Below are 26,515 nucleotides of genomic sequence, written 5' to 3'. Positions count from 1 at the left end.
TTTCTGTCTTGGAGAGAAAAAACCCAAATAGGCTGCCTTCAGCACCTCTCAATAAACTATGCTTTATGTGCTTTTTGAGATTTAAAGCAACCTTTGTTCTTGCCAATATCCTTTTAAAACCTGTCTTATGAATTTCATTTCTGTTTCATATATGCTTTTGTCTTAGGAATCTCAACTCACTAAAATTATTCAAAATTATTTTTCTTTAATATAAAACATACTTGTTTGCATGCAAAACTGGAAAACTCCCCTCTTCCTATCACTGTGGTGGAGGGGAAATAATAGAGGGCTCAGATTCGCTGTTTTGTCCCCACATCTTCCGTTGAGTCAGCTGTGTGTCCTTGATCAGACCAGGGCAGCCAGGAAGAAGAGCTGATTGCTGTATGCTCTCTGGCCCCAGCTTCCCAATGCAGCCCCAGCAGATGTCTTCTAGCTGATTACTTGGGGATGTTCTGGGTTGTAGGTCAAAGACTGACCATAGTTATTTTAGGAACTACTAAAGATGTCTTTCAGGGGATATAAGCTGTGCAATCTAGAATTATGAAGAATTGACATTACATGTTATGCCAAAAATAGGAATAGATGAGTAGTCTTACTTTTTGAAATTAGTGTGAAGTCACTGCAATTTCAACTGTCTTCAGATTAAGGACCTTAATCTTAGAACCTTAGCTGTTTTCTCTTTGTAAAGAAGGTGTGGCATTCCATTTCCCATAGGTATGTTAAAGATTACCTTAAACTCAATACAGAAACACACCAAATCATATATCCTTCCAGGCTACTTACTAGTCTTTTGATTTCAGATTCAAAAAGGGAAGGTCCATGGGAGCATCGATGTTGGACTGTCAGTCATGTCAATTAAAAAGAAAGCACGGAGAATAGACCTTGATACAGAAGAGCACATCTATCACTTGAAGGTCATATCACTTTTCAGCAGTTTCTCTGCCATTATCAGGCAAAGTCATTTTCCTTTTTTAGTGGTGAACAAGAGATTGGTTTCGTCATTAACTTCTCTTATTCATTGTTGCAGGTGAAATCCCAGGATTGGTTTGATGCATGGGTCTCCAAACTACGCCATCATCGATTGTATCGGCAGAATGAAATTGTGAGATCACCTAGAGATGCTGGTTTTCACATATTTCCTTCAACCTCCACAGCTGAATCCTCACCAGCTGCTAATGTTTCTGTTGTGGATGGAAAGGTATGAGTTTGTTATTTAAAAATCAGCCCAGAAATTGCTTGGGAAGTTATGCAAACATATAACGAGTCACATTTCACAAACCAAAGAGACACTCAGAAGGCAACAGTGACATTTGGCATCAAAGTTTATCATGAGTATACTTAGGTGGAAATGTAGATCACCAAGAGAATTAACAGTTACTTCTCCTTTCTGTGAATGGTCTACATCTGAATTCTATATGGCTTTGTAGGAATATTACGATGTAGAGCGAACATTTGGTTAATCAGCACTAGAAACTGGTGTCCTTCTGGGTGGCAATAAGAAGACCACAAAATTTTGAAAATGAAAGTTGCTTTGCTGCCTTAAGCTGTAATATATACATGACCCTGACAGAGACCAATGAATTTCTCTGTGAAGTTAATGCAAGCAGACTGGCAGTAATATAAGTAGTAGCTCTCTTGAGTGACTAGGCACTATATTAAGCATTTATATCTAATTCATTTCTAATGTCTAATACAGCCAAAGCTCAAAGACATAGAGAATTTCTCCAGAAGTTACATAGCCATTAAACAGCTGAGCCAGGATCTGAATCCCCCTCTCTGTTATCAAAATCAGTGCCCTTTCCACTGCACCAGATATCAGATTAAGGGAGGCTGAAGTTGTTCTTTGTGCTGTATTAAGAGTTCATTGTCTATGTTGCTGAAAATCTAGAGATGTTGCCTGTTGAAAATCTAGAGATGTTGCCTGTTAAAAATCAAGGTTAAGACAACAGGGACACAGACAGCTGTTTCCGCCTTTGATTCAATAATTAAGTTTCCTGAACTACAGCCACAGTGCACTGCCCGGGGCTGTTCCCGCCTCTCATGATACTGAGTGCAGAGACATCTGTGAATGACTGGCTGCCACAAGGAGCTGGATTCAGGAACATTTCTGTGAAGATTCTGCTTGTTTCTGTTTTCTTATATAGGCACATATGTAATACATATATCCAGATTTCCTTTGCCAAGTATTGAGAGAGTAACTGCAAGGCTAATCAAGTCAGATGAAATACTATTGTGCTAAATTTTTGCTCTTTCAATGGAAATTACTTAAGAATTTTTGTTGAATCCCATTAATCGTATTTCCCAAAGCTCTCAAACCTTATTTCATTGTGTTGGAACCTTGCCAAGGACTGTGTCATCATCTTTCTCCTAGGAGCAGGGTGCTGGGTTCACCCTAACACTGACCAGGTATGAGAGGCAGGAGAACGGACCAGGAGGTCAGGGGGCTAGGGCGTCGGGCACTTCCTCAGCTGCCCAAGCCAAGATGCTTGAGACAGTCCGCGTGTTTCTCTGGGGCTCCTACATTCTCAGCACAGAAAAGAACGAATCCTCGAGTTAGTCCAAATTAAACAATAAATGTATCCCAGATGGATATTTTAAAGATATAAATGTTTACTCCTTTGGTTCTTCCAGTTTCTGCGTGTGTCTTTGGCACAGTGTCGAGAAAAGATGTATTCTTTTAATCCCTTGTGTTACCTATTAAATAACTTGGGTGATATTCGAGAATGGAGAACTGAAGTCAAATCCTCCCCACTGTTTGCCTTGGTTAAAATACTCTTCAACTCTGGCTTTCATAGACAATGTATTGCTCTCATTACAAATGACGTACCTCTAAGATCGAACTCAGTGAAAGATTTCCATTATATTTATCAAAGTGCAGTAAAGAGTGAAGAGCTTTTTATTACTTTGTTTGCATTCTAAGTATCAAATTACGAGACTCCTGAATGTTAATTGGTTTGTGGTCCTGTGTGGGTAATAAATAAGTCTGGGTTGGCTGTGTGTGTGCAACATTGACTTCATAATGATGTAGAAGAGACACAGCAGTTGCAATAGAATATTAAAGTCAAATATTAGGTTTTAAATTTGTTTCAGATTTTGGGGAAATAATTTTTTTCGCAGAAGGTTTACTGCTCTCACTTTAATATCTACATGCTTCATACAACTTTATTCCACATAAAATCCCTTTAAAGGAGAGCCTATCAGCTATAAATAATAATAATACCTTGCCAAGACTGCCTTTTTACATGTTATAATTTTCAGTATGCATTCAAAGCATTGCAAACTGCTTGCTGGTGGATAATGTATTTAGGAATCCCATGTGGCTGTTGAAACCTTGAGCTAATCATAAGGTACAGTGAGATTCTGGAAGGAAACGCCTTCAGACATGAGTTGAGAGTACAGCAGTGAAGACACTTGTATCAGATACAACTTGTTAGCAATTACAAATTATTGGAAATTTGAGTTGGTGAGTGCTTGTGAGTATGAGATATAGCTGTTGTCCCCTTCATTGTAAGGTGGAGATAGCAGCTTAATGAGGGTGTTGCTATTCTTTAGGAATTTGGTCTTCACTGAGCACACACTACAGTTAGCTGAGAGGCTTCTTCCCTATTTTTAGTGTGCCCTTTCTTCCTCTCTTTTTAAATGTTGCTTCAAAGATAACATGGGTTTTTAAAGCACTTACGGGTATTGTTCCTGCTTAGCCACACTCTTCGGTTTCGTCCATTGTAGGTGCAAGCGAACAGTTTCCCCTGGCAGTCGCCTTTGCCCTGCAGCAGCAGCCTTCCTGCCACCTGCACGACCGGCCAGAGTAAAGTGGCAGCCTGGTTGCAGGACTCGGAAGAAATGGACAGGTGTGCAGAAGGTCAGTTCTTGCCCAGATCAGCTATCAGGATGAGCAAAAAAAAAAAAACAGAAGAGATGAATCATGAGTGCTGCAGTTTCACCCTCAACCCCTCGATGGCCTCTACCTTTCCTTTTTCTGACTCATGTATTTGGATCCTTCTCCACTCATGACCCCAGCTTCTTACACGTCCGTTCCCCTGCACCCTCACAACTGCTAATTTAGTTTGTCCTTACCCTGACTTCCACCCGCCTCATCCTTCTCACCTCCTCTCACTGCCAGTTGCCTCCCGGCTTCGTTAGCCTGCCGCGTGAACTCTGGGGGCAGTCACTCGGTGGGTGCGGCCTGCAGCGCAGCCCCCAGCCCCTGCCCTCACTCCTGACCGTCTGTGGGGTCCCTTCCATAGCTGCCTTCTCTGCTGCTCCGTCTCACCCAGGGAACAAGTGCACGTTTCCTGATGATCTGGCAGTCAACAGCCGAACTGTACTGCATCCTACAGCCACAGACCTGTTAGTGGTATTGCACTCTGGGTCAGTTAATAAATATTCTGAACTTCTGCACAGTGCCCTCACTTTGCCATCTTTGAGCCTCTGAAATCTCCAGAAACTTTCTCCTCCCTTGCTTGTCATTGGCCTGAACATGTTGGTCCAAACTGGATGCACAGGCCATTTCCATTCTGGGAGATAGTTTGTCCTCATTTGTCCTTCAAAAATGAGAAAAACAAGGATAACAAAGCAAGTATTTAATACAGTTTAAATTGATTTAATTTTTTAGATTATCTTGAGATGTTGGCAGCCCTAACTTTTTTTATATTAAATTTTTTTCTTTTATGATATGGTGAAAGTAGATACTAGGTTTCATGTACTCACTTAGAAAATTTGGCAATTGGTGTTGGTACCCCAGCCAAAAACAAACTTTTTTTTTTGCTCTACACATATGTGAACTCAAAGTCTGCAGCATTTTTCTTAGCCCTCTATACATCCCAAGCTCAATCTTTATGTGAAAATATGACTTTAAGAGAGATGTTGTATTCATAAGGCGTGTCCAGCTAACATTCCATTAAAAAGGTTTTACTTGAATGTATTCATAAAATACACAGCTGTGGATTTGAGTATATGAGCATCAGGTTGGGGAGAGGGGCCAAGCCCGACTTCCCTGGAATACTGCATGTTCTCCTCAGCAGCGGTTCCAGATGTTTCGGTCTCTCCTCCAGGCTGTCCTATGCCTTACACATGCTCACAGCGTTTAACCTGGCCTTCTACATTGCTGAAAAGGTTGAGACCATCCCCTGGGACAAAATCTGTTCATCTGAGCACACTGAATAGACTATGGCTTTGACGCCAAGAAGCGCCTGGCTGGGGGGAGGGGCGCTCCCCAGTTCTACGCCGCCCCCTCACCGGCCTGCGGGTGCCCCTCCTCCTCTGCATCCTGACTGCCCTGCCTGCGTCCTCCATCCTGCCTTGCTGTTTTCTTTCAGCTTTTAGTGTAATGATTATCTCTTGGGGACAGGCTCGTCTTCCTTGCTTCGTTCCTTCCTGCTCTCTGTCCATGGACGCCAGCTTCTTTCCCGTAATTTGGCCTTTGCTCTGTTTGCTCTATGGAAAAAGCACTGGAGGTGGCAGGAGGCCATCTGATTTATGCCCTGTTCTCAGGCCTCGTCCTCTGACCTGCCCTGCATCACCTTCTCTAGTGAGCCTCCTCCCTCAGCCCCATGAGGTGTTCCTTTTTCTCCCACTTGTCTTCCTGTTTCACTGGATTCTCCTCTGGCCAGCCTTGGTGGTGGGAATGATCAAGATTTAGTCCTCTGCTTTCAGCTTCAATAATCATACCCTTGGTTTATTGGGTGCTCATTATAGTACAGGCGCTGACCTGAGAGTACTTCCCATATAAACAGTGCCAAGCAGGAAGTATGAACCATATTTGTATAGAGAAACCAGTCTCAGAGAAGTCAAGTAACGATCTCAGTTGCTACTCTAAATTGGGAAGGTAGTATTACTATCACCACTTGACAGGTGAGGGAATTGCAACTGAGAAGCAAAGAAGTCAACTGATATCTCTTGATGCCTAGTTTTGGGTCCTTTGCCTTCAATCGAGGTCATTCAGAAAGTTCTCTTTCCATTATGTTAGAAAAAGGGTGATATTATTTTGATGGTTTTAAGTCCCATTTCCAGATTTCTGTGCTCCCTACAACACATTTCTGTAGAACAATCAACAGTTATTAAGAATGAATGAATGTAATCTTTCCTGGATAAAAGGCTCAGCGGATAGACAACATTAGATTGTGTCCATACCGTCTCGGTGCTCATGGTGCAGTTTTGTTTTTTAAGAGGCAAAATGTAAGTCCTGTCAAGCCATCTCATTTCTCCTCTTCCCTCTAACCACTTCCTTCCTGCCTTGCACTGATTTCCTCCCTCATTCCTTCCCTTTCAGCTTGTTGTGTTTCCTACCCTTTCAAGACTTCACCTTGCTTTCTCCAGAGGGAAGGGAATTTGGGGGTACAAGGTGCTGCTTCCCCCAAAGGTGGAGGGGAGGTGGAACGACACTGGCCTTGTCAGGACTCCCTTCCTCCCACTTCTGTTGGGAAGCTATTGATAGCCGAGGGTTCCCTGGAAGAAAAACAGCAGCACCTGAACGGGCCACTGTGCTCCGTCCTGCGCCAGATGCTGCTGAGAGGAGGGACGTGGGTGTGGCTGGCCCCAAGGAACTGCTGCCCTGCTCTCCATGGAGTGGACGGCGATTCTGAGTCCTATAGAAAGACCCTTGTAGCAATTACTTTTCTATTTTATTTTTAATCCATCAAAGTAAAAATATCCCTTAACTGCCTGTGTTATTGCACAGCAATATGGCAGCAAATCTTTAGCCATATTTAACAGCAATAGTTTGCTGCCCATATCATATCTGTAATAATTCAGATCTTTGAGATTTAATAATTCAGATATTTGAGATTTAATGAGAAACAAAGATAATATGAAATTTTCACCAACTAGACACAGAAATAAGAACAATCATTTAATGTAACAGATTTATAGATGTGCCCTATTGCAGTCTCTTCATAAACAGTACACATATAAAAGTAATCATACAATTGGGAGGCATGTTCTCAATATTTTTTAATTGAGTGTTACTGAAAACTCACTAATCGTGACTGTATTTAATTTCACATGCTAAAGGTCAATTTTTTAAGAGTGATATTTTGTTACACAGATCTTCCTAAAAATGCTCTCCTGTTCAAATACAGTCAAAATTTTAAAATAAAATTAAAAGCTATTTCTTCATTCTAAACATTAATTCCAACAAAATGAGTTTCATGCCCAGCTGGTGCTGTCGTTGCTGAACCAGGGACACACTGATAACCGTAGTTTTGTTTAATATAATGTCTCTGATAGCTTTTAAAGAAGTCATTCATTACTCTATTGTCGGTGAGCTAAACTATAGATGAGTATGTTTATTTAGCTTTGTATTCCATCTTATTTTTCTGAACTTGACTTTGACTCCACCCAACTCCAAGCAGCCATATTGTAAATCATGGTTCATAAGAATAACACCACAAAGCTGCTGAAGTGCCCTTGAGTGTGTGCCTGTGTGACAGGCAGCACCGTCACACAATAAGCACATGGTATCACTGGGACTGTAGTGACATGCTACACTAATACTGTTAATTTATCAGAGTGGGCTTTCAACTCATCTAATAATTGCTTGAAAGTTCTAAAGTAGTGAAGGGTCCATTTTATTTCATTTGCCAGTATCATTATTATATAAACATGGATCTGCATAATCATATGAGTCGTAATTTGGATTGACTCCCTTTTATTACCATTATCACTACTCCCGGCCCAGTTCTAACATATCTTTATTTCTGATTTTGATTAGACCTTGCACACTGCCAGTCAAACCTTGTGGAACTAAGCAAACTCCTACAAAATTTGGAAATACTTCAGAGAACTCAGTCAGCACCTAACTTTACTGACATGCAGGTAAACATATTACTGCTGCTGGTAAAAGGACTTCAGGATATTAATTTAGCCCTCTTATTGGATTGTTCTATGAATATATAAGGTAACATTTAAAAAAGGAGTAACTACAACACAGATTAGTTCATATTCTGGAGTTATTCTTAAGTAATTTTGAATCTTGGTGTCATTGTGTTAATGAAGATGTGTACTTTGAAATATTTTATATTGAAATATAAACAAATAAGAAGAAATAAATATCTGAGTCACCCTTCCATGTCTGTGTTGCATTAGAAATGATAGCTTTGAAGATATACCTTAGATACTCTTAGAATTATTACCATCTTTTCATGTAGAAAAAAGAATGCTAAAGCTCTTTATTCCTGTTTTCCTTTTGTATATCAGACAAATGTATTTTATGATTAAGTTCCTATCTCCGCTCTTAATGCCCACTGGGCATCAGCTAGGCCTTTCTGTCTTGGCTGGTTTGCTTCAGGTGTCTCACACTGACTCATTACTAACGTGTCTGCTCTCTGTATCATCTGTGTGAACTTAATAATACTTTGTTGCTTTTAACTATTTGTGTAATGTAGGCTAACTGTGTAGATATTTCAAAGAAAGACAAGCGGGTCACAAGACGTTGGAGAACAAAAAGTGTCAGCAAAGATACAAAGTTACAACTGCAGGTACAGACCTTACTTTTTCTTCATTCATATTTCTATATACTGTTAAAATAGTAGTATTTATATGTCAGTTCATGGAAGGTAAAAGTCTAAAGCAGCTTAACTGCTTTAAAGGCAGTGCTTTTCAGACTGAGTTATATGATCTAAAATAGTGGGAAGTCTATGCTTCTTATTCTGGCATAAGTGAAATGAATTCAAAAGTAAGGTTAAAATTATTTAATATGGCTGCAAAGTGGTATTATCATTCTCAGGTATGCCCTTTGAGCCTTTAAAATGTATTTTAACAAAAATTCACCTTAAAAATCTAGACTAAAAATCCCATGGGATGTAATGAACACTCATTTATATATACTAGATCTTAAATGAACCTTTTATGTGTTATTTTCTTTGTCTAAACTTTTATCTAACAGTAAAAAGGGAGGGAGGTTGCAATAGATTGGAAATTAACAAACCTGGCTTCTACTCTGATCACTGTGATTTCCTGGCATAAGCTTGTGCATTTCTGTTCAATTTCCTGGGCTTCCATTTGCTCCTGGATAAAGTGATGGAGTTAATAACCTCTGAATTCCTTTTCAACTCTAAAATTCTGTGATTCTACAAAAATAGATATTATTTGGCCATCAACAAATACTTTTAAAAGTCTGAATCATTAAAGTCTTACTGACTCTTGGTAAACTTCCTTGAAATTTATTTTAAATGTTATTTATTTGAAATGAGTAGTTTAAAATTTTTCAAGTAAGATTATCTTACGTTAGTGTATTGTAAGGATACAAAATATGATAAATGCCTAAAACCTCTTATAACATAAATCTTACTACTTTCATATCTTTAAACTACAATCTCAATTATTCCAATCCTAGATGTATATTATAAAAGAACTCTTGCCCTGCACAATCAAAATCAGACTTGAGATTTTGCTTTTGTTTTTTATTACACTATAAATCAGTTGATACTCTAAAGGTAAAAGGAACCACTTTTCAGAATTCTTCAAAGTCTTCGGAATAAATAACAATAATTCTTCTTGAATTCTCATTGTACTGACACTGTGTGATAATTCTGAATGCATAAATAACAAACTGTTGCTCTGCTTGCTAATCTGATGTATTTGAAAATAAATTTTCATAAGCACCAGGGATCCATGTTACTTAATTTGGAATGTCCACACTCTGTGAACACAATGTTTTTGTGGGTTTTCCCTTCTATTCAGAAAATTAATGCTGTAACAATAAATGTGCCAAACACCTTCACAAGAAAATTACCTAAAATTGCTTTTGGCAGCTTCGTTTGTTTTGAGCTTGTGATTGTCTACTTTTGCAGGGCTTTTTAAAAGCATATGGTATCTAGGGTTATCATAGCCTGGGGGAAAAAAAGGCCATTAGAAGTAAAATAATTGAAGGAGTCCAGCATGATAGGAACATCTGCATTTGTGGGCAGATATTACTTCAGTCTTGCTTTTAGAAGGTGTGCCATTGAACAGATTCCCATTCACAGCTGCCGTCTTGAATAGACAAGTCCTCAAAGGGTCTGAGCTGAATGCCCATGGCAACCCTGCTGTGGCCACTGGCATAGGTGCCCCATCGCTCAGTTCTGCCTGAAGGAAACAGAATGCAGCTCTGAATAGTCCTCCCAGTCACAGGCTGTATTTTTCAGTGGAGAGTTTATGAAGACGTTTTAGGGTCGTCAGAAGAAATTGTTCCAATAGCAGGAAAATAGTCTTCATTCATACTCCTGTTCACATCTTTGGGTGGTTTGTTTTTAAATTCTTACTTATGCTGCATTGTTTTTATTTTACCAAAGAGTAACAAAATGGTGCTGTGATTCTAGTTTAATTATTTTTGAGGAACATTAAAATCAATTCATTCCCATACTCCAAGGAAACTTTAAACTTTCAAAAGTTGGATATTTAGTCCAATTCCAAGTGAAAATAAATAGACCTGGTCTGGTAAGCTATTAATGACTCCCAGTGAAACCCCACTTCCACTTGGACTGGTAGAACAAAAGCTATCTTAGGGTGAAGGCTGCATCCCTAGACCTTTTCTGCTCACGCAAACTAACAAGGCTTCCAGGAGCCCTCCGGGTTCTCATTCTGTGTTACTGGGAAGTTACTTAACAGTTTCTTCAACATAAACACTTGGCTGGGGAACCATACAATCAACCAAGGATGACGATCTGTGACCAATATAAATGTCACTACTCTCATCATTTTACCTACAGAAAGGCACGGCTTTTATCATTATAATAATGGATTAAACATACCCACCACCTTCTCCCACCCTAATATGTAGATTTTTCCCTCTGGTTTTAAGTGTTTCTTGACCATGGGAGTCCCATCTATTAATGCCAGTTATTTTTCTTGAGCCCATGATTATCTCGCTCCTTGAACTGCTTTCTCTGATGGTCCTGGATGCAGCCTGCTTGAAAGGCTTTGTAGTGAGTGGCTCACTTTTCGTCCCTTCTGTTCATGGCGTCTGGTTCTCTGGCCGTGTGTGAGGAACCTGGACTGCCTGGTATTGCTCACGGTAGTCAGTGTTGGTGCTCATGGTGTTTCACTGACCTTTGCACTCAGCATCTGTAGTTGTGGTCCCTTTGAAATAATTACAAAATAGATCATTTTTTAACTGACTAACTGACTGAGGCAAGTAAAAATGAACATTTGTACTGGATATTTGACAATCCTGCTTATTGTTATGTAGTTTAAACCATTCTCTTGATTCGAAGATGAAGGTTACATTTGGACTTGTATGGCCTTATTTCTGCTAGAGGCCACTGGAAAGCTAGCCTCAGGAATAATCCACTGTGTGACTCACTGAAGGCAGCATGTGTCCTGGAAGGCTGTGTGCAGATTACCTTTTAGAAAAAGGACTTCCTCTCTCCCAAACTTTAAATTACTGGCTCAGTCAGATAAAAGTCTCAGCATCATCTTTAAGCAGTAACAGTTTGGCTGTGTTTTCAATGAGATAGAAGAGGCCAAGGAATGATTTTAAAAGGGTTGCTGTAGAAGAGAGAGCTGGTAGGTTTCCTCTGTGATTATTAGCATGAATTAAACATTGGTCCCTACATGTTGGAAAGAATAGGGAAGTATGGAGTAGCAGAAAAATGATCGGATGTCGTTCCTGTGTAGCTATTCTAGATCGCACAGTTGCTGAAATTACACTAAATGGTGAAAATAAGTTCTTCGTCCTTTTATTTACTACATTAAACATAAACAGGTTTTGTACAGAAAACTCTTCATGGAAAACATATTACATATACTATGTAATAAACATATATATAATGTATGCAGGAGATTTATGAAAATGGAAGAGAAAATGTGAATGTAATTTGGAGACTTTACAGAGAATTGGAGATAAAAGAATTTAAAATATTTATCTGTTGTTCCAAAAAAGACTAAAGCAGTATTGCTGTTTTTTTCTCAGTCTGGACTGTTATGTGATTCTAAGTATATCTCAGTTGATTGGAATTAAAATTATTGCTTACAACCTTGAAAAGTCGGGGTCTGTCAAATGGATGTAGAGTTGAGCGGTTAGAAAGAAATGTCATTAACTGTTCATCCCCATCCTCCAAAAAGAGAGAAAGGAAAGAAGGCTGTAGGATTCCTCTGCTGGTTTATGCATAGGTACACATCACTAAATGAAGCCTATGCTTTCAGAGTTTTATTGTTCATTTTTCCAACACACTGAAGAAATAGAGATTTTTTTTTAATGCTATGAGGACTGGCTTCCTCCTTGGAAGAATATTCAACATGAAAATCACTAATGTTGAATCCCAGAGAGCTTTATAGTAGGGAATAAATGGAGAGTTGAAGATTCCTGGCCCCCTCCCACCTTACGGTTTCCTCCCAACAACAAACCAAAAAAAATTCTGCCTGGCCAGCAAGAGGCTCTCTCATTACAACCTGTTCATTTCAGCCTTTGCCCACTATTGGTTTAATCACTTTTTCCTGAACTTATGTTTTCTTTGCTTCCATTTATTGAATACCTTTTGACTTCATATAACATGACTTTGCGTTGATGAAACAGTATGCACATTTATTTTACCTTAAAGTTATCCATCAGTTCATAACTTTCCATCTCCTTTTGGGCTGGGGTTATGTTCAGCAAATAGACTTAAGCATTTGGGTATTATGCAGTGAGAGTGATGCACTGTTCTCACAGCATGAATGCCCCTTGGAGCTCTTTTCAATGCTACAATTTAGGAAAAGTCAACTCCAGTTAAAAACTCTTCCTCTCCCTTGTCTGCTTATCTTCCGTCTCTCATATCCTGTCCTCTTCCTGCCCCCCCACCCTGTGTTTCCTCCTCCCTCCTGTTCTCTCATTCACTGTCAGGAAGGGCCATCTGCGAAGGGCCAGTTCAGCACAACTCGGCGCCGGCAGAGGCTAGCGGCAGCAGTGGCTACAACAGTGAGTGGATTTCAATCTCGAGTGGACGTTTAATAAGAATGAGAAACCGTGTACAGGTGTCACCTCCCCAGTTCTACGGGTGCCACAGCCTCAACCATGGCCCCCTCCCGTGTTGGCATAGGTTTCACGTACTCTCGGGCTGTCCTTGCATGGCAGGAGTCGCACACGGGTATTGGTGGTGCCAATGGCAAACTACAACCTAGTTCTCTACTTCTACTCTCAGTGTAAGAAACAGTGTCAACTCAAGGGTGTAAAACAGTACAGCTCCCTGTGCTGTGGAATTTCCTTAAATTATACTGTTTTTTTGTTTTTGTTGTTTTTGTTTTTTGCCATACTGATATTGGAACCTTTGGTAACTGATTTGTTTTTCTAAGAAAAGTCATGTTACTACAGACATAAATTGTTTTTTTTTCCTTGTAGCGATGTGACTGTTTGAAAAGGATCTGAGAATAAAGAAATGAGAAAGGAAAGGTGAATTTTGATGTCATCTCTAAATGGCTACCCAAGGTATACTTAGCAAGGGAAAGTTGTTTTCTGGAAAGAATATTGAGCTGAAAATCAGAAACTAGCTTGTGAGAAGGAGAAAAACACAGAATGGTGTTTAATCTGTATCTAGAGGTTGGTTGGTTTTTTTTAAGAGAAAATAAGATAGGAGGAGGATAGAGGAAATGTTGAGATAAGGGAAATAACTAAAAATTAAAATTGAGTAGAAGGTGTTCAGAACAGTGAATTGTGATGCAAAATATAAAATAGAATATGTAAATACAGGAACCCTTTGCCAGATAAAAGTAAATCATAATATTTGCTTAATCATGACATCCTATCACATTTTTTTTTAATACGGCTAACTGAGTTCATAGCAATTGTGGATGTTAGGGTTTTTTTGGCTATTACATAGTATTTCTGACTAAACTAAACAAAAGTCTTGCTCTTGCTAATGATGGAATATATTTTAGGATTAAAATTGCTGAAAATAAGAAAAGGTTTTGGTTGTGCTGTAGGAAAATGGATACTGGTGTGAAGATTGTTGGCTTTCTGCATTTTGGTCAGTAGCTGACTCTTGCTTTACATCTGGGTGCTTTTGGCTAGATTGTTGGCTAGACAGAATCGTTTTTGATTATGATGAACCAATGACTTGGAATTTATTAGGCAAGTGATTCACAGATTTGTGAACATTTGAGACAAATTATTGAACTTGATTTCACTGCTAATGTATATCTCACACATAGATTCAAATGCAGATAAATCAAGTACATGACCCTGATGTGGTAACAGATTCTGACAATAGATACGTGTAAGATCAGTTAAATCATTCTTAAATGTAATCTTTCATTTATAACATTCAGAAACTCTAATGATGATTTGAGAGAGTATGGCAAGGAAAGGTCAATCATTTTATGAAAATATTAATGTTTCTTGAAATAAGGTATTTCTGAGATGGCATGCAGAGAAATTACTGTTTCTACTGTGTTCATTTTTTAATTGCAGATACATATAGTGACTATAATAAAATTGGGATTAAAACCTACTTAAACAGAATGGGTTTTTATTTTTTCAAGTTGAAAGTGGAAGAGAAAAAGCTTTTAAAAGAGGAAGTGTTAATGTCCACCTCCCAGGGTAGCTGTGACCACAGCAGTTAAGAAATAACTTAGATGTATCTAATGAGAAAAGCTGACAACATTTAGTAATGTGTTCAGAAATAAATAGAGGGCAAGGTTACTCCAAACCCTCTAGGATTTACAGCTTTAACTTCACAGGCCACCTATAGAGCCCAGTCTAGCAGCATCCTCAGCTGGCACCCCTGACCCCTCATACACACACTGCCACCTGACACTGGTGACTCAGCCCCACTATTTCTCTTAGTACAGTGGTTCCCCTTAATTCCCAGTCCCTCCTCTTCCCAATGCTAAAGTTATGCCACTCAATTTGAGCCTAGCCTATCCTGCTGGGTGCCTTTTACCTAGAATTCTTCCAAATGACTCCTAGTCCTTGTTCTCCTGCAGTGAGGGGATCCACTCAGACATCTGTGGCAGTGGAAATTGCTCCCAAAGAAAAGAGCTCTCCAAGGAGATGTGCCAGAGATTTACTCTGGTTGATTCTCAGCACTAGAACCCAGAATGGCCCACTTACAATGTCAGCCAGACCCAACAGAATAGGGGTTTGGAGAAAGGGCAGCACTGGCCCCCCCTGTGAAACACACCTGGAAAGGCAGCACCCTCCCCACTCCTCACGAGGACCGCTGTGCCGTGATGTGGACTAACAACAGCAGGAGACTCTTTACTTTGGCTCAATGAGTTGTGGACCTGCTATTGTGTGTTCCCATTTCATTTATGTTGAATGCAGTTTTAGCAAACCATTGCTAAATTTGGGTGCCAGACATTCCACTCTCAATCCATTTCCCTTTTGACTTCTTTATAGGGAGGTGCTAAAAGTACCTCCTAACATCCCCAGTCCAAACTGCAGTTAGTGGTACTAGAATGTTCCAGGATCAGGCTTCTTCCCTGTTACAGGGTCTCACAGAAGCCTTGGATTTCTTCCCTGAGCAGCAGAAGGCTGCATCCAGCATGGAGGTTACATCCTTGGGTACAGACATTGAGAGCTATGGACAGCTCCCACTCCAACCATAATGGCAGGGAATCTAGTTGCCACTGGAATTTTTGAATCCTGTAATACCAAAGTAATGCATAAAAAACTGAGTAAATATGTCCCCAGGCTAAAGAGAGATTCAATTTACAGTTAGAGTAATAATGTATCTTAATTTGTATTCTCAATTTCATTTCATGAATTCTTCAATTAAAATGACCCATTCCATATACTTTTTTAACAACAACAAAAAATCTCAATATAAACACTTTTAGTCCAGAGTATATAAAAATTAGCTTTCACCTTCCCAGCGAACAGTCTGATTGCGGTTTGAATGGAGCATTCCGAGTCCCTTTCCCTGTGGATTATATACAAGATCATTTTTTAATTGCCAATTTAAACTTCCATTATGGTCAAAATATAAATCTGTAACTTATGTTTTTCTTCTTAGTGTCTGATTCCGACTTTCAGATAGGATGGCCATTATCTCAGGGACAAATCTAGGTCCTTACTTGATCCTCTGGGCCTCCACTGCACCCCAGTCTCCTGTTGCAAGCTGTACCCCAGCCTCCACACCTGCTGAAAGGAAGGGACCTCTCTCCTACGCCATGCCAGCCCATGAAGTGTGGAGAGCACCTGAGTATAGATAAAACACTTTTCATGATCCTCAACACTTTACATTCCCATCACCAAACAGCCACATTCCTTTTTCTTAAATCCTCTTCCAGTTCCTTGTACCAGAAAACCATAACCTTAAATCTGAAAACTCCCTGATCTATGCATTTCAAGTCACAGGCTCTCCCATGACCTCCTAATCTCCACCAACCTTCCCGTGGATTCTGTCTCCCTCTTAGGACTTCCCCAGCAGGTTGCCCTCCTAGACTGAGCATCACCACAGTTAAGGCCAGGATTTTCCTGTATCTATCTTCACATAGTCTTCCACATAAATCCCCTTTATAGGCATTCCCAAAGACCTCAGTCATTAGTATCACCAGGTTCTAAAAGTTACCAGGACAGGATTCCAGCAAAGTATCGAACCCAAGAACTCCATTTTCTCAAATGGCTTAACTGCCACTTTTGTGTCTGTTCTCTGGAATAGCTGGAAATTCTGATCCTGATGATATAAACAAACTGTTGACATCTTCCAGCCCAGTATAACCAAGGTCCCCATGGAAGACGAGGTAAAGTTACTTTGATAACTCCAGATACCAAATGCTTTGGATAGGCTTAGCTTAGCTGAATCCAGGGGGTAAGCTTCATGCTCACTTCCTTCCCCAGTAAGCTTTGGATACTTGAATGTCTTCTAGGATAAATTACTGCTTGCTAGGGCAAAGCTACATCCAAAGGACCCTCTCTAGTCTCAGCTGCCGTCACCCAGATCCACAAACTGCAGCTCAGGCTAGATTTCTGTTTCTCTTTCGCTCTCCTTCCATATCCTCAGGCGCACACACGTGCTCGTTCTCCCCCGCCCCTCTCTCCCCTTCCCCACTCCCTCCTTACCTCCTATTATATTCTCTTTTTCTGTCAGGAAGTTTAAAACTAAACCAAAAAATGAAAACAAAGGAAGTGGTTCTGGTACACATACACATCAGACAAGATACTGGTTCCTTCCTCTAACAGCATATTTCCTGTTAGCTAGAGGGTGTGAATTATCCTTTAATTTATACAAAATTCAGTATGTGGAGGAGTCTGAGTCTGATTCATGGAATAATTGAATGAACATCTGTGCACTAAGAATTAGGGGAGGTTACTGGTGATCTGATCTGCAAGAGGAACTGGTATTCTCATTTTTCAAGAGCATTTGGCTGACAGCATTTGGAATGGTCAGGTAGAACTTCCGAGGAGATGGAGAGTGTTTCGCCTTTACCCGTCAGTAAGCCTAGTCCAGATCCAGCCTGAGCAGGAAAAGTACCACTAGCCATCTGGAAAAATCTATAGTAATATGACTTTTTTTATTTAATGCTTTTCGATACTGGCTGGTTCATAAGCCATGTTCATGTATGTAACATACAAAGGTAAACTGTAGTAATTTACATAAATACATTTCATTTACAAACATTTTAATAAATTGATTTCAGATTTAATTGTGAGTCTCATTAAGCCATTATTATCTTTACTATCAAGCTTATTTATTTAATGGCCATGGAGCAAGGGAATCTTTCTGTATAGAGTCCCTTTAGAATTTTTACCTGTCCAGTAAGCTTCTGCTCCAGGCTCAGAAAGAAGTGAGCATGAACAGCCCTCTGACACGAGTACCCAGACTTTGTAAGAGCAGGTCAGCTACATCACAGTTCAGACTACCATTTTATGTCAGTAATTTCTTAGATACAGCTGTGGGTTCAGAGCTGAAGCTTCTCTGCAATTATGCCTTTTGCTCATGTCATTCTGTAGTCATTTCTCCCTGTAAAAGTGAAAAGCCAGTGAACAGTGGCAGTACTAAGTCAGTAATGGTCCATGAGACTCCATCCTACCCTAACCACCTGCAAAATAAATGAATAAGTAAGTGTCTCCAAGTGTGTCATCACAGAGGAATCTGTTATTTTGAAAAAGTGAAGAGATCTTTTCTATGTGAGCAAATGTGGTCCGTGCACTATTGCGCTTTAATAACTGGTGCCTTCCCCTCTCAGGTCCCTTTCAGCGCTACCATGTCTCCAGTTCGCTTGCATTCCTCCAACCCCAACCTTTGTGCAGATATTGAATTTCAGACTCCCCCTAGCCACCTCACTGACCCTCTGGAAAGCTCAACGGATTACACAAAGCTTCAAGAAGAATTTTGTCTCATTGCACAGAAAGGTAACAATGAATATAACATGCCCTTCAGAAGCTCTCTTCTTTGGTGAAAGGTTGCCATTTACTCTAATCCTTGTCTAGGATCATGGTAGGAAGATTAAGTGGTTTTATTCTGGTTGGAGTTCTACACACAAAATGCAGTGGGACATGATGCCTACCTCCTGGGAGAGCATACATCATAGGTTTACAGTTTGACTGAATAAAAAAGGTGTCATGAAAGGGGTAAAAAGAAGAAAGACATAGTTATTCTAAGCAGGCCAGCAGACACTACTACTCAGTGGGGTTTGTTTGTTTTTTCCGTATCTTTTTGTTGTCATTTAATACATACTTGTAGGTTGTCCTTAGCAAGGAAAAAGAAAAATAGATTCTGTGTGAATCTTTTTTTTTTTTTAACAAGCAAAACTCATTGTACTTTACAGTCTGCGGGCAGGAGTTGAGGCAGGGCTCGGGTAGGCAGTTCTGCACCATGTAGCATTGACTAGGCTCACTCAGTGGTATTCGGCTGGCAGCTGAGAGGTGCCACCCATGTACCTGGTACCCAGTGGGATGGGTGCAGTCATGTCCCTCTACCCCTCCATGGCAGCTCAGGGCTCCAAGAGAATGGAATGGACTGGAGTGGAAGATTCTATTGCTATTCAAAGCCAACTCTGAATTGGCACAGAAATTCTGCATTCTGCTAGTCGGGGCTTCACAGGCCAGTTCAGATCTGAGGGAAGGGTTAATCAACCCCACCTTGGAGTATCTTTTTTAATGTTTAATGTTCAGTAAGGCATGTTGCATAAGTTCAATTACTATTGTCAGCCACAGGGTGTAAGATACAATAAATAAGCAGAATAGTAGAATGTAGGTACACTGAGCTGTCGTGTGTTTACTAGGAAAAGCCTCAGCTCTTAAATTAACTCCTTCCCTTATTGCTCTAGTATTTAAATTTCAGCCACTGAAATTCATTTTTTGACTTATACCTCCCCAGGCAATGTCTTTTAAAATACATGATCTTTTGGAGGTTGATACACATTATATTGTTTTCAGTCAGTAACACCTTATGGTGAATTAACCACATATATGTCCCCATTGTGAGTCTCATTAAGCCATTATTATCTTTACTATCAAGCTTATTTATTTAATGGCCATGGAGCGAGGGAATCTTTCTGTATAGAGTCCCTTTAGAATTTTTACCTGTCCAGTAAGCTTCTGCTCCAGGCTCAGAAAGAAGTGAGCATGAACAGCCCTCTGACACAAGTACCCAGACTTTGTAAGAGCAGGTCAGCTACATCACAGTTCAGACTACCATTTTCTGTCAGTAATTTCTTAGATACAACTGTGGGTTCAGAGCTGAAGTTTCTCTGCGATTATGCAGAAAATGTGTGTTAAATGGACATCTCAAGTGCCCCCCATAATACTCGAGAGCCTGGTGGCTCAGGAAAATAGGCACGTTCAAGGGCATCTCTGGGATTGCTGAAGTTAATAAAAATTAATAGTCAACAAACCATCAGCAGAGATGTGCCATCAGATAGGTACTTCTTTAATTCCATAATCCTAAAACAGTTAAGCTAAATTATCTCCCCCCTTTTCTTCTATAGAATTCTCAATTGATTCCTCAAGGTCAGCTATCACGTGCTATTTTACCCCTAGCACATTTTTATTACATTTCTTTGCTGGGTGCTGATTGATTCATTAGACCAGAGCAGTGTTGTTTTGTTGATACACTGGCATAGATTTATGGACAGTAAGGCCAGTAACTTTTATTTCTAATAGGGTGAGGAGTGGCATTATAGGAGCACATAGGATGAGACAACAAATGTGTGAGTTTAGTATAGCACAGCTTCTTCGGCGAGGTGAATAAATTTGAAGGTAGTCTCAGGAAAGCTCTGTGTACTTGGTTGCAATCCTGAGGCTTTTAGGAAATCCAAGTTTCAACAGAATTTTAAAAGCTCTGTTGAAACAACATGTTTTCTTTTCAACTGAGTTAGGGAAAAAAAAGGGCTTTTCTATGACTGTTTTTTTTTTCCTATGACTATTAAGTGAACTCTTTAGAAAGAATTCTGGATTTTGAAGTCAGTGAGAGCCCACTTTTAGAGCTGCCAGTGGGGTTAATGTGTTCCAGCTATCAACTTATTACTTTTAAATTGATGACGACGGGAATTAACACATAAATCAATAATTGTGAGTCCCTTGTGGTCCCACCATTTTTCCTTTTAATTCAGGCCACTGTTGTGTGCTAAAATCTTCAACTTCTACTAAAAATAACCTTTCTTAAATAAGGAAATTCCTATTTTGGAAGATGACGTATTACAGAAACTACTTCTTATAAAGATAGGAGTTTATAAGAAATATATGAAGAAATGCAACCTTTTTATGTTTCAAAGTTAAAGACTGTCTCAGACTTTACTAATGTTATGTTAGGTATGCAGAAATGGGGGGAGGGTAATTTACTTTATTTTGTTTTATTTTATTTCCAGCTTTATCAAGATACAATTGCCAAGTAACATTGTGTAAATTCAAGGTACACAACCTGTTAATTTGATCCACTTATATATTGCAAAACGATTACCACCATAGCATTAGCTAACACCTCCATAGTGTCACATAATTGCCAATTTTTTGTGGTAAGAACATTTAAGATCTACTCTCTTAGCAACCTCCAAGTGTATAATGCAGTATTATTAACTATAATCACCATACTGTACATTAGATTCCCAGACCTTATTCCTATTATAACTGGAAGTTTGTACTCTGAAAGCACTCTTGACATCAATATGTTCCTGGCTGAGAAAGTAATGCAAGTGCTATTCTTAAAACCAAATCATTTGCTGCCTCAGAGAGAACTATTTAGACCTTCTAAATTAGCTGCCTCTTTTATGTTGGCAGGTTTTATAAAAGTGCTCTTTTTTGCGGTTCATTTTTGGGAAATAAATTTTGGACAGTTCTAAATGGTTTGCATGAGACTTCATTGTACACAGAACTGCTCAAATATTCTCATCAACTATGGAGAGTAAAATTCGTTCCCTTTTTTCTAGGAATTATAGGTTAATTTTCAAAATACTGATTTTTTAGAATCAATATTGATATTTTATATGCTGCTTCCGAAATCTTTGTTGGCTTGTCTAGTATAAAGTGCTGAAATTTTCACCCTGATTAATTACCAAATTTGTTTTGTGTTTAAATATTCTGATAGATTCTACTTTGAGATTGACTTTTAATTAGACTGTAACATAACCCTTCCAGAAAAATGTCTGTGCAAGAATTAAAGTGCTGAGAAGTTTATAACTCTGTATATTCTTTCCAGATCCATTTGATATTTTGTTTCTTGCTTTCCACCCCCCATCCAGTGCATTCTCTTTTGAAGTCTGCATTTAATAGCATAGCTATAGAGAAGGAGAAGCTGAAGCAGATGGTTTCTGAGCAGGATCACAATAAAGGCCACAGCACGCAGATGGCACGGCTCCGACAGTCACTGTCTCAGGTAAATGAGAGGGTTTGTTTCACTCAGGACCCATCCCCAACCCAGTGAGGCAAAGGTAGAGGCAGCCCAACACAGGAAGGGCACATTCATCTGAAATTCTCCCAAGACACTGCAATGTCAGGAGTAAATATTAATAGAACAAAATCTGTTGGGTCTTCCACACTTAGTATTTTCCCCCATGTTCAATAAATTTTATCTGTTGAAAATTACTGATTGCTGTAACCTATTTTTTTTTCTTTTCTGGTTGGCACTCTTAGGATTTTCTTCATATCTAAAGTTATGTCCCTCAAGCTAGGCTCTTATATATCAATATATATCATGCAGTATAATACATTCAATATGTGTTATACATTATTCAATACATACTATATTGATCTTATTAATAACAATCAAAGTTGAAATTTCTGATAAAAATCCTTTAAAACTGCATTTATACTTTTTTACACTGAGTGCTTCCTCTGAAATATTTTCAGTAAGTCTATAAGTACACTTTTAAAAATTCCTTTGTGAATTCAGTGTTGTTGCCTGATTTTGTGTGAGAACTCAGTGTTTACATAAAACTTTGTTCACTTCCTTGTGCCTTGAATCAGAGTGAAGGAGCAAGCAAATCCTGGGTAAGTGGTTTTCCATGTGGATCAGCTCCTGCTTGAATAGTTTGCCTCAGTCCCTGAAAATCAGACTTGAAGTGTCTCGCCATGTTTTATGTACCTGAACTGTCAGCTTATTTTCAATGTTGTTTCAGTGTTAAGTTACTGACTGCAGTTACCTACCTGGGCCACACTTTCTGCGCTCACTGTGTAACACTGTCAGTTAAGGTGCATATAGTGCTTCCAGGGCAAAACAAGGGGACTCGGGAGCACGATCATTTCAAGCTGCAACTCTCGTGCCCATCTGCAGAGGGCTTAATTCCTAAGCACATGTAATGGTTTGCCCTGGACTATTCTCATGTCATGTATCTGTTGAATACTTAACCCATGCTGTTTGATCTTCTGAATCATTATTCTGAAAGTATCATGAATCAGAAAGATCAAAATAATGGTTAGGTAAATGTGCAAACGTCATCTTATAAACATGTCAAGTACACTCTTGTCCCCTGAAATGTTGCAGTGTTTTCTTCATGTGTATTTAATGATGGGGGCTTCGTGGTCTAAGAAAAACTTGTACTAAGAAAAATAAGAAAATATCTTTGTTTCTTGCTGACTTGCTTACTTGCTTTTATTTGCTTGTTGGTGAGGTAGAGAATGTTAAATAGAGATCTGGCTTGGGACATCAGATGAGATTAGAAATGATGATGAAGAGAAAATTTTAAGTTATTCATTTGTTCATTCATTTACTCATTGTATTTCATTCAGTTGACTATATATTAGGTGCAGGGCAAGGTGTGGAACACCAAGGTAAAAAAGTAGCCTTGCCCTGTTCCCAGGGAGCTCACGATCTGATTAGTGAGATGAGCAGTATTTACTAAGGAAACAGTGAAGTGGACCATGATGCTGTAGTCCATTCAGAGCAGTGCAGGGGTGGTACACATTTCCCAGGCTTCGGTTGTTCAGAGGAGTAGGAGATCTGTGAGCAGAGCCACACATCAGGAGGACCCGAGCCTTGGATTGGGCCTGAGGAGACAGCAGCAACTCACAAGGAAAGACCTGATACTAACATGATAACAGTAAAATAATGCAGAACTAGATCAACTTCACTTTCTTTGGGTTAAATATTTCCTTCTCTTGTCAAAACATTTATTTGCCTCTAGTCTTAGAGCCCCAAGAGATTTTTGTTGGGTTGTTTGTTTTAACTAAAAAACTGTATTTTATACTCTAAATATGTACAAATAAATTGGTACTTTAAAGATAGTTATGCACCATCCAGTAGAGAAGTCAGTACCCCAGTGGTGAGTCATTGCGGCATTTTGGCTCCGTCTGTCCATACCTTCCCGGTGGCCTGAAGCGGCCATCTGCACCCATCACCTCTGAGGCTGAACTCACCATTGCCTCTGTTAAGGCATTTAAGTTGACTGACGGTTCACCCCTTTCTACAGGATCACTATCCGTGGCTCAGCCATGGCAGTTAATTCACAGTGGCTAAAGCATGGGGTGAGCAAAGGACAGTTAATCTAGGAGTAGTTGGTGAAATGTTTCCCACCTTTTAACTAAGAACGACACAAAAGAGTAGAGATTTAGCTTGGCCATACTGGGGAGACCTTACAGAATTTTAACTAGTAAGTGATAATGCCAGAAATTGGAAATATTATCATGTATTTCTGCATGTTAGACAGATTATTCTGGTAAAGTATGGAGGATGATTGGAATGAAGGTAAAACTAGTTGGAAGATTCTGAAGATATTCGAGAGAATGCAGGACTGAACTAAGGAAGTGCCAGGATTAGTAGAAGGAGGGGATGGGTTTCAAGGTCACTGAAGGAGGAGAGTCAGCATGGCTCAGAGATTGGCTGAGTGTCAGAGGGATAAGGAGACAGAGCTAAGACTACTCGCGTAATGGGGTGGTGGTTCTTTTTCCCAAGAGAGGAAATAATGGAGGAACTGATTTATCGGAGATAAATAATGAGTGATTTTTATGGAGACTAAGGTGTCTATGGGACATCTAACAAGCAAATGGATATACAGGTGACCCTTGAACAATGCAGGGTTGGGGCAGTGACCCCCTGTGCAGTCAAAAATCCACATATAATTTTGACTCCTCAAAAACTTAACTATTAATAACCTACTGTTGATTTTATGGTAGTAAATGATTAAATAGACTGGTATCTACATATATTTTATGCATTCATGACATACCTTTTTCTTAATTTTTCAATATTTCTAGGCTATACAGTTCATCTGTGAGTTTCTTAAATTGTCACAGATCTTCAAAAAGGTTTTCAATATGTTTATTGAAAAAAATCTGTGTATAAGTGGATCCACACAGTCCAAACAAGTGTTGTTCAAGGGTGAACTGTACAGACCTAGGACACAGGAGAGAGGTCTGGGCTAGAGAGAAAGATGTGGATACCCCAGTATATTGGTGACTTTACAGATGGTGATAAATTGTGTTTTCAGTGAGAATAAAAGAGAATCAATGGTGCTGCCATAGAGAACATTAATATTTAAAGAACAAGCTAAAAAGAAAAAAAGAGGCTCCTTTGATGGAGATTCAGGAGAAGCAGCCAAAGAATTTAGATAGTGATAACCACTGAGATCAAGGGTAGAGTTCTCATAGTCTCAAGAAGGAGGGTGTCCAAGAAAAATCTGACTTAATCAGCAAATAATGTATGGCCTGAAAGTCAGCCTTGGAATTGAGCAGTCATCTCAGCCTGTTTGTATCATCAAGAGAAGGAATTAGCAGCTAAGCAGATATCAAAGGTGGGAGACAGTTCATGGGCAGAGTCATCCTGGTTGGCCAACTCTATTTTCACTGCCCCTCTTTTAACACAGCACTTGAGAATGAACTAAATAGATTCTAAATAGCTAAGTACATTGAGTCAATTGTTGTATGTTTATATTAGTATAACTTCACATTATGGAGTGATTTTAGGTAGCCTAAACACATCTTTGATCCATATTCAAATGTCATCAGTTAAACCCCCAGGTATTTTTCTTATTACCAGTTACCAATCCAAGTCTCCCCTAGAGAGGGCAGGAGAAGAGGCACCATGTTTAAATACCTTCTTAAATTGGTCTAATATTTTTTTTTTGGTGTCATTAATCTATAATTACATGAGCAACATTATGTCTACTAGACTCCCCCCATCATCAAGTCCCCTCCACATACCCCATTACAGTCACTGTCCATCAGCATAGTAAGATGCTATAGAATCACTACTTGTCTTCTCTGTGTTGTACAGCCCTCCCCATGCCCCCCTGCTACATTACATCAGCTAATTGTAATGTCCCTTTTTCTTCCCCCTTGTCCCTCCCTTCCCACCCACCCTCCCCAGTCCCTTCCCCTTTGGTAACTGTTAGTCCATTCTTGGGTTCTGTGAGTCTGCTACTGTTTTGTTCCTTCAGTTTTTTTTCTTTGTTCTTATGCTCCACAGATGAGTGAAATCATTTGATACTTGTCTTTTTCTGCCTGGCTTATTTCACCGAGCATAATACCCTCTAGCTCCATCCATGTTGTTGCAAATGGTAGGATTTGTTTTCTTCTTATGGCTGAATAATATTCCACTGTGTATATGTACCACATCTTCTTTATCCATTCATCTACTGATGGACATTTAGGTTGCTTCCATTTCTTGGCTATTGTAAATAGTGCTGCGATAAACATAGGGGCGCATATGTTTTTTTCAAACTGGGCTGCTGCATTCTTAGGGTGAATTCCTAGGAGTGGAATTCCTGGGTCAAATGGTATTTCTATTTTGAGTTTTTTGAGGAACCTCCATACTGCTTTCCACAATAGCTGAGCTAATTTACATTCCCACCAGCAGTGTAGGAAAGTTCCCCAAATTGGTCTAACATTTTTAAAGCATATTTTTATTTGACACAAGTCTATTTGATATATGTGTAATGATTAAAATGCTGCTTTTCAATAAAGCTCTTATCAACTTGGCAAATTCCATCATCCTTTTAGAGGGCACAAAGCATAAAATATGTGAAATTAGCATTCCTCACTACATGCTCAGCATGATTGTTACCTGCCTTAGGCATGTAAAAATTTGCAAGGCTTAACAGCATAATGAATTCCTCTTCTAAAGTACTATTTCTTTACTGATCTATGTGTACACAAAGACATAACATAATTCTGTTACTTGACCTCCATGAAACTTTAAAAGTAACTCTCACATCTGAGAGGCAGCATAGATGTTAGATTCAAGCCTGT

At 39.4% G+C, this 26,515-nt stretch overlaps 1 protein-coding gene across 6 annotated transcripts in view; it reads left to right on the top strand.

Annotated features, from left to right (window-relative positions):
* Positions 1-26,515, top strand: part of OSBPL6 (oxysterol binding protein like 6) — a 212,423-nt gene that overhangs the window by 162,405 nt on the left and 23,503 nt on the right. For 2 of the 6 annotated variants that reach the window (XM_036879419.2, XM_036879425.2), the window contains 8 exons: positions 801-914; positions 1,028-1,198; positions 3,727-3,859; positions 7,709-7,812; positions 8,382-8,474; positions 12,797-12,871; positions 18,082-18,247; positions 21,574-21,707. In XM_036879419.2, the coding sequence (XP_036735314.1) occupies positions 801-914; positions 1,028-1,198; positions 3,727-3,859; positions 7,709-7,812; positions 8,382-8,474; positions 12,797-12,871; positions 18,082-18,247; positions 21,574-21,707 (990 nt within the window). The remainder of the gene's footprint in view (positions 1-800; positions 915-1,027; positions 1,199-3,726; positions 3,860-7,708; positions 7,813-8,381; positions 8,475-12,796; positions 12,872-18,081; positions 18,248-21,573; positions 21,708-26,515) is intronic. The other 4 variants (XM_057503890.1, XM_057503887.1, XM_057503888.1 and 1 more) reach the window with 3 other exon arrangements.

This window comes from Manis pentadactyla, chromosome 6 (genome assembly GCF_030020395.1).
Source record: "Manis pentadactyla isolate mManPen7 chromosome 6, mManPen7.hap1, whole genome shotgun sequence".
NCBI lineage: Eukaryota > Metazoa > Chordata > Mammalia > Pholidota > Manidae > Manis > Manis pentadactyla.
Note: the sequence above shows the minus strand (reverse complement) of the source record. Positions and strands in the feature narration are given on the sequence as shown.